General features: G+C 28.1%; 1 protein-coding gene across 3 annotated transcripts; it reads left to right on the top strand.

The window, feature by feature from the left end:
• Positions 1-271: 271 nt before the first annotated feature.
• Positions 272-4039, top strand: LOC135931975 (putative histone H1.6). 3 transcript variants are annotated; one of them, XR_010573235.1, is made up of 4 exons: positions 272-978; positions 2021-2204; positions 3696-3862; positions 3907-4039. XR_010573235.1 is itself a non-coding variant. In XM_065469296.1 (3 exons), the coding sequence occupies exons 1-3, from the start codon at positions 406-408 to the stop codon at positions 3797-3799; spliced, it is 921 nt and encodes a 306-aa protein (XP_065325368.1). In that variant the 5' UTR covers positions 272-405; the 3' UTR covers positions 3800-3901. The 3 variants fall into 3 exon arrangements, 1 of the variants encoding a protein (XP_065325368.1); XR_010573234.1 differs by having other exon boundaries at positions 2021-2264; positions 3907-4030; XM_065469296.1 differs by lacking the exon at positions 3907-4039 and having other exon boundaries at positions 2021-2264; positions 3696-3901.
• The last annotated feature ends 4914 nt before the right edge of the window (positions 4040-8953 follow it).

Genomic DNA, 8953 nt, shown 5'->3' with positions numbered 1-8953 from the left:
CTTTCTGGAAGGATGTATGGTTATTTTTTCTTGATACTGTTACAAAAAAAATTAAGAAAATTGACTTTTAAATTGGTCATACTATCGATTAAAGCAGATTTAACTAACACAAAATTTGGCCAGGCCTTTGTTAAATAAATACAAAAAAAAATTCTCAAATTTTTTTTTTAAAAATTATATTAAAAATTTAAAGGGGTTTCGGAAAGGTTCGAAGTTGTGTATAAATTGGTACTAAATGTATAAATATTTTAAAATTATTAAAAATTTTATTGTGAAATAAAGTTATTTTTGATTATTTATAAATTATTTTATTAAAATTAATCTAGTAAACTTTAAAAATAAGAACGCAAAGTGGTATTTTATTTTTTACTTCAGCTACAATTATAAGGATTGGCTCTACTGAATATGGCTATTGAAACGAATGCTATCAATGGAGAAACTAACAATTCCCATGCAAATGCCTCCAATTCACCAACTTGCGCCGATAATAAATCCAAAACGTTGAAAAGTGTCAATGATAAGAAAAATAAGAGTAAATTTATTCATGGTGGAAGCAGAAAGAAACCTAATGTGAATAGACTGAGTTCCAATTTAAAATCTAAGAAGCCTAGTACTAAAGCTAAACATAACGATGATAGCGTTGATAATAATGAAGTTACATTTAATGTGGGTAATACTAATGGTAATAAAATAACTCATTCTAGTGCAACCAAATCCAAAAAAAATTTGAATAGAAAAAGAGTTGCGATAAAAACTAAAGCGATTAAAAAAGATAGCACTACTTATCATCCACCATACAACACAATGATTCTACAAGCTGTTAGTGATCTCTTGGAAAAAGGTGGAGCCTCGATTTCTAAGCAAGCCATAGTTAAATATATTCTTCAGAATTATGAATTGGGAATAGACATGAAATCTATTAACTCTCGCATGAAAATAGCTATAAAGCGATGCGTGGAAAGCCAGACAATTAAACAGGTATTATATTAATAAATTGGAATTTATCTTAAACTAGTCTAACTTACTCAAGGATAATTAAAGAAATATAATCCTATATTGTTGTTATCCATAAGGATTCGGGATTTTTCATTTTTAAATTATTTACTGAGGGCCATTTTTCAAATCTAAGGGAACCTAATTTGACCGGAAGTATATTCTAACATGTGTAGGTTCCACCTCAAATTTTATCGTGAACATTTGAATTCCTTTTAATTACTATTAATCTTGCAGTTTTCATATAAATTAAAAAATTGTCTGAAATACAACATGTAACTCTAACCGGGAAAATAATTTTAAATGGCGACTTCAGTAAATAATTTGAAATTAAGGGATTCCTAATCACTATGGATTTCATCCTAATGCAACTTAAGGCTGGGAAAATTTGATTGAATATAAATATCTTAAGCTAAAATTAAGCAAGAGGCATTCAGATAGTATTTATATTTTGTGTTTATGGCCATATTTTCAATATATAATCATAAGATGAAAAATATCTTAGGCTTTATTAAAATTATTTGGGCTTAATTTGATGAAAAATCTTTGTAGATTTTTGGTTTGGGAAGCAAATATTTAATTTCTCTACTCTTCCGCCCTGGGAAGACTCAACCTTGGCATTATTTATTATAAAATTGATTTTTTTAATCATTTATAAATAAATACTGACGGGTCTGTGCTCGGGGTTCGTGCTCAGAACTGGTTTAGTCGATATTTTCGACCCAAACACCGGGTCTGGTCTCTACACAACCAACCAATTAACAACACTACATCAGATAGTATTTATATTTTGTGTTTATGGCCATATTTTCAATATATAATCATAAGATGAAAAATATCTTAGGCTTTATTAAAATTATTTGGGCTTAATTTGATGAAAAATCTTTGTAGATTTTTGGTTTGGGAAGCAAATATTTAATTTCCCTACTCTTCCGCCCTGGGAAGACTCAACCTTGGCATTATTTATTATAAAATTGATTTTTTTAATCATTTATAAATAAATACTGAATCTCTATTTTAAATCAAGATTAGTGGAAGTGGCGCAACGGGTTCTTTTAGGCTTAATGACTCAAAACCAGTTCAACCCCATTACAGCAGTAGCTCACGAGGGAAAATGACTTTATCCTCTCCAAAAAAAGTTGTTAAAAAGCCCAAAAAATTATCCCCATCGAAACCGATTCCTGTGGTGGATAAAACTCAAAACTCTTCTCGTATTAGTAACCTTTCAAAATCATCAAAATTTACTAAAAATAAGAGTAAAAGGAAATCTAGTGAGTCATTATATTGATATAAATCTTATAATGCTAGAGACTTTGAATAAATTCCCATTCCTTTAATTTTAAAATGTTTATTTTCAAATTTAGTTCCTTCTTATAATTCCAGTAAACAATAATTAGACCCTTCGAAAATGAGGTAGTTGCAGTGGCGTAGACAAAGGGTGTTGGGGTTGAACCATCCTTATAACCCCCTCCCCCAATAGAATTTATATCTTTATATTTCTATTAAAAAAAACTGAAAAGAACAAGCAACATCTATAAAGATCATAGAATCATGAGATTTATAAAGAAATTTTGAAACGGGGAAAAACTTTTATGTATATAGAGTGTAATTGATTTTTGAATCGTAATTTAAAATTTGATATTTAAGAGTCAATCCTAATGCATGCCGTAGTTTTTATTTCGCTTATAACTGGTTTTTATTTATATTGATTAGAAAAATTGATTGATGAATTAGTAGGTAATACATATGTCTTACATATTGTTTCTATGATCTTCAAGCTGTATACATACCAAACAGGTTGGAGCAATAAAATATGAAATACGTACTAATTATTGACATAAATATCAGAGGTAATGTTTCTATATCTTTGGATTACTTTACTTTAAAGTGATATCAGTTTATATTTGGTTACTTTTTTGTGGCTGGCGAAATTGATAAAAGAATTAATAAGTAAGGCACTAGATATTAACGCAAACCAGATAGTTAAAACTCCTATATTCTTCGTTCTGGCATGATGCTAATTTTGAATTTTTTACCAATATTTTTCTTCTCCTTTAAACAATCTACCAAACAAAATAAAACAATAAATGTTCTAATAAATCACATTGGTTTGGTATACGTTTCATATTAACTTCGCTGACGTCTTAGTTTTCATTTTTTTGTGGTTCTCATATTAGTTGAGGATATAAAAGTACTAGTTAGGCACTAAATATCAGCCCTCACCTGATAAATAATTTTTTATATTTTCTATTCTGGCATAACCATTTTTTTTCATTCCATTCTTATCTGAAAATTAAAAACAACAAATTTCACTTATTCTATTTCCATTTTTTCGATTCTTAGAAAATATTTCTAGGGAAATATTATTCAACTAATCATTAAAGCGAAGGCCGTAGAAAAAATTTATATACCAAAATTTTTTTTTTAAAGAAATTGGGCAGGCATTTTTTTTCAATCTCCAGGTCTGATAAATATACAACTAAATAAAACAATATATTTTTGGAATTTTATATAAAATATAAAAATGTATTCTTTGAAATATTATTTATTTCGTTTTTTTTGTTTAAACTGGAATAATATTCTTAAATCATACTTTCTTTTCTCCAAAACCTTAAGCGTTCCAAATTAGTTTATTTCGTTCTAAGTCTATAAATATAGTGTATTATGAAAATTTACCAATATTTTTACTATTATATTTAAAGATACCAAAGTGACTATTAAAAGTAGTAATACTCTCCAGAAATCAACCAAATCAGCTGGGAAAGACAAAAAACACCCTTCAAAATCGAATAAATCAAGAAAATAACAAAAATCATTATTTGATTAGCATATTTTTAAATTATTCTATGGAGACCTTATTAAATTTTATGTAAACAATAATATTCTTATAAAAAAATTTATATTTTATTCTAGGGGTTAGTATAATATTTAAAAATTAGAAAAACAACCTTAATGAATTAAGCCTTATAAGTCAATGAATAATTGATATAATACTGTTTGTTTTAATAGTTTTCTGAAAATCCAACATGATATGGAATTTAAAGACACATAATGTAATTATTTTCGAAATGAAATATTCTATTTAAGTTTAAAAAAATTAGACAAATCAACAATTGAGTAAAAAGTTATATCTGCTTCACTGAAATATTTTAAAAAAATGATTGCTAAATCAAATTGCACGAGTAGAGGATCAAAATTTTCAATAATGCTTATTAAGTTCATAGCAAACCAATCATTTATTTCTTTCCTCGAAACGCGTTTATTACTAATTATTGTGTTATCTCACAAATCAGATTTAATCGCTTAATACTAATTCGATTTATCTGAACAATAATTCAATTATTGTCCATATCTCTTTTTAAAATGAATTGTCTACGAATTAGTAAATTAACTTTTTTACTTAATAAGTAAATTTCGAAGTAACTTCTGAAGATTAGAATTTCACGTTTTAGAAATATCTCCAAATCTTGCCTTTTTAGCTAGAAAGTTAAAGTATATTTTTTTAAGTGTTTTTTCTATTTCCTCGTAACTCCTCAATCGAATAATCTATAAATTTTTATTTGCGATGTCCTAATTAATGAGTAAACGCTTTCCACGAGTCAGACGCATCCTAAGTTCTCAAATTCCAACTATTATAATGATTATAAATAAAATTAATATATAAAACAATTATAGTATGTCTTCAATGTAATCTTAAATAAATTTATAATTTTAATAGGGAGATAATGTCTAAATAGTCATTTTCAATATTTATTATTACTAAATATAACATTTCTTGTCCTATAATTTCCACTTGTAACATTAAATTCGTTTAACTGATTGTGAAGCAGTGCCCTCTATTTCCCTATCACGGAACGAGATCTTCGTAAGGAAGTACCCTTGGACATACGCAGCACTCGTAAACCTATGTCAACTTTTAAATAACTGATTTCTTAATCTAGTTTGCTTTCCATAATATTATGCAGTGAAAGGTGAAATAAAATGGATAGTTAGCTAATGCGATATCTCACATTCACTACTACCATAAGTTATATAGTGTAAAAGTATCATTAAATTTAGAATTATGCAAATGACGAATTCACCATTTTGTGAATTGTTCAAAATTTAAATTTTTTACGGAGAGCTTAATTTATAAACAGAACTGTTGCATGTTGGTAACATATAAAAATGTTTTATTTCAATTTAATGTTTTAAAGGCGTTAATGTCTTATTATAATATATTTCTTCATTTATTTTTGTCTAAAGCGTTAATATACATGTACATTTAAATGTTCTGTTTAAGGCAATAATTATAGATCGTGTTATGTAAATTGGACATTTAGTTTTATTAAATTATATTTAATTTTGATATGTATTTTAAATGAAAAGATATAGAAAGAAAATTTTTTCTTAAAGATAAAACCTTTTCTGTAAATAAATTCCATCATTATCGATTCTGTATCACAAGACCGTTATTAACAACATATTCCAAGATTTTTATCAACCAATTCTCAGTGCAAGACCACCCCATTTGCATTAAGAACAAAGCTCCATAATATTTTTTAATACCATCTGGAGTAAAATATAGATTTATTTGATACAACATTAAAACATTTCGCTGGTTGCAGAGCCAGTAAGATTAATGCAAACCAGTTTCATTTTTTAAGAAATAAAATTCAAATCTTAGATATTACTCTGTTGCAGGCGCGTATGCAGCGAGAGGAAGTGGACAAATCTTTCCCCCCCCCCCAAGCCAAAAAATGCAGATGCCGGATATATTTTTCTAAAGTATTGTTTATATTAATCTATATTTTATAATATTTATTCTTATCTCTTTCTTGTTAAAAATATATTTAATTACATTTAATTATCATTCATTTACTAATTTATTTTATCATTAATTTCGATTTCAAGTTTTCCTTAGCAAAATTATCTATTATTGTTAAATTTCTAGTGGCGTAATATTTAACTACTGTAGTGTCTTTTTAATAATAATGGAAATATATAAATTTTTTGTATTGTATTTTTTGTAGTAATAGAATTCTCGCAATTTTATTTTATCTCAAAAATAATAATCTAATTTTTTGTTATTCAAATTCATATGATAATATAAAATAATGGAAATAAACATTTTATAAAAAATACAAAAATAACAAATCAACAATTTATTATATATCATTTATCCACAATCTATTGGGTTTCGTTCGTATTCCTTTCGGATAACGATCTTGACTTGTAATTTCTTCCTCCCTCTCCTTTAGATTCATTTCATCGTTATTGCTTATTATATTATGTCCTCTTTGTTTACTCTCTCTTCGGTTCTCTTTTCTACTTCGGGTCTCTCTTCTACTTCGGGTCTCTCTTCTAATTCGTATTCTTCAGTTAATATATTTTGGGTTCTTTTCCTTAATTTTTCAGTATGACGTATAATCGTTTTACCCTCTATACTTACTTCATATCGTAGTGATCCGAGTATGCTTCTAATAAAGGCTTTTTCCCATTTTTTTTTCTTTATTATTGTAAATGCGCGACAACACTTTTACATTTATCTAGAATTTTTGAGTGTAATATCTAACTTCTCCTTTTTGTTCCGTTCAAATATTTGGTCTAACAATCCTCTAGGTTTAATTTTTAGTAGTATTTCAGCAGAACTTTGTTTATTTTCTGCCCCTGGTGTATTTTGTAATTGTAGAGAAAAATAGTTAGACTGGTTTCTAAATCCCCCTCATTTATTTTATTCATGCTCTGTTTAAAAATTCGAACTAAACGTTCGGTCATGGCATTTGTCTGAGGATGGTAAGGACTTCCGTGCGCTAATTGTATTCCGTTTTTTTTCGCAGAGATCATGGAATTCTCTGCTGCTAAATTGTGGCTTTATCAGAAACGATTATCTTAGGAAATCCGAATCAAAAAATATTTATTAATATTTTTATCGTGCTTTCGGTTGTAGTACCAGTCATGGGAACTATTTCTGGCCAGCAACTGCTAGTATCTATCACTACCAACCAATAATGATTTTGAAATGGTCCAGCATAATCAATATGTACTCGGTGCCATGCTTTTGGTGGTTTTGGCCAATTTTGAATTGATGTCTTTTGAGGCATATCATGTTGTTCATGGCATTCTCTACATTTTTCGACCCATGAGCTTGGTTTATATTTGACCACCACGCGTATTGTCTTGCTCTCATCTTCATTTTTACCATTTCAATATGTCTTAGATGTATCATGTCTAACACGTTGTTATGGTATTATCATTTTAGTTCTCCACAATAAACAACCTCTCTGTTGTAACTTCCTCTCTCCTTTGGTTATACTCCTTTAAACATGCATCATAGTTTATTGGTCATCCGTCTATTGTATACCTGTATACTTTAGAGAGTACATCATATCGCATTGTTTCTCTTTCAATTTCGCTTGCATTTAAAGGTGTTTGTTCTCCCACCTGTATTTGATCTAGTGTTTCTTATTTTGTTATTGGGGTTCCCTTTATAGGTAATCGAAATAGCATGTCAGTATTGGCTAGTTGTCGACTACTTTTAAATCTATTTCATATTGGTAACCTGCTAATAATAAAGCCCATCTTTGTATTCTGGCAGTAGATGTTGTTGGAATATCTTTTCTTAGATGAAATAAACTCATTAATGGCTTGTGGTCTATTTGTAATGTGAACTTTTTTCCATATATAAATTCTTTAAATTTTGTAACCCCAAATATGATGGCAAGAGCTTCTCTTTCTATTTGGCTATTGCAAAATTTGAAATAAATTTTGAATAGTATGTAGGTGACCCTAGAAATGACTGTAATTGTTTCAAGTTTGTTGGTTCTGGTGCTTTTTTTACTGTCTTAATATTTTTTTCGGTAGTTGTAATCCCGTTTTTTGAAATTTGGTGTCCTAAGTACTCGATATCTTGTCTGAAAAATTTACATTTTTCTATTTCTAGCCTGATTCCATTTTCATCTAGAAATTTTAGTAACTTTTTAAAATTTGTCGTGCTTCTCTATATTTTTCCCTGTTATTATAATATCCTCTAAATAACAAGCTACCCCTTCAAAACCTTTTAATAAATTCTCGATGGCTTGTTGAAATATGGCTGGAGAAGACGATATACCAAAAGGTAGTCTTGTATATTTAAATAATCCTCTATGCGTATTGATTACAAGAGACTCTTCCCCCACTTTAATTTGAAAATAGGCATCTGAAAGATCCAATATTTAAAATTCCTCTCCTTTCCCCAAACTGGCTAATAAATCTTGGATTGTTGGTATTTGGTATGAATCAATATTAATATTTTGATTTATAGTTCTTTTAAAATCCCCGCAAATTTGTAATGTTTTATTGAACAATTACTATGGGTGATGCATTAAATGAATGATTGATTTTTTCTATTACTCCTTATAGCAATCTGTCTAAATCTTCTTCAACTTTATCTTTTAATGTGTATAGTACGGGACGTGATTTACAGAAAATTGGTTTCTCGTTTTTCATATATATTTGTGCCTTAAATTTTTTCAATCACTCTATCCTTTGGTAAATAATTGAGGAAATTTATTTTGTATATTAATTTTATTTATTTGTATGGTCCTTTCAGGTATTTCAGTCATTTTGGGAAATTTAGTTATCCAGTTTCTTCCAATGAGATTTTTGGTATATCCTTTTGTAATTATGAAAGATAGTACTAATGTTAGTCCTTTATATTGTACTTTTACTACAGTCTGACCTAATAGTGGTAAATTGGTTCCTGTATAACTTTTATGTTTTAGCATGCAATTTGTTAATCCTGGACAATTAAGTTTATTTTTCCAATCTATTTCGTTAATTATGCTTACCCCAGCTCCAGTATCTAATTCCATTCTGATATAGCTGTTGTTTATTTTAACATCCATCCGAAATTCTGGATTATATTCGTTTGTTTTATTATTATTAAAATTCACTATTTCTTTTCTGTAGACTCGAGGAATGTGCCCAATTTTGTTGCATT

The sequence above is a fragment of the Gordionus sp. m RMFG-2023 genome, chromosome 1 (assembly GCF_954871325.1).
Source record: "Gordionus sp. m RMFG-2023 chromosome 1, tfGorSpeb1-WG-v2, whole genome shotgun sequence".
NCBI classification, from domain to species: Eukaryota; Metazoa; Nematomorpha; class Gordioida; order Chordodea; family Parachordodidae; genus Gordionus; species Gordionus sp. m RMFG-2023.
Note: the sequence above shows the minus strand (reverse complement) of the source record. Positions and strands in the feature narration are given on the sequence as shown.

Bases quoted from the DNA above. Each gene is read 5' to 3' on its own strand.
- LOC135931975 (XM_065469296.1), top strand. From the start codon at position 406: ATGGCTATTGAAACGAATGCTATCAATGGAGAAACTAACAATTCCCAT. The intron at 979-2,020 runs GTATTATATTAA...TTTTAAATCAAG, and splicing joins AAAGCCAGACAATTAAACAG to ATTAGTGGAAGTGGCGCAAC. The intron at 2,265-3,695 runs GTGAGTCATTAT...TTATATTTAAAG, and splicing joins TAAGAGTAAAAGGAAATCTA to ATACCAAAGTGACTATTAAA.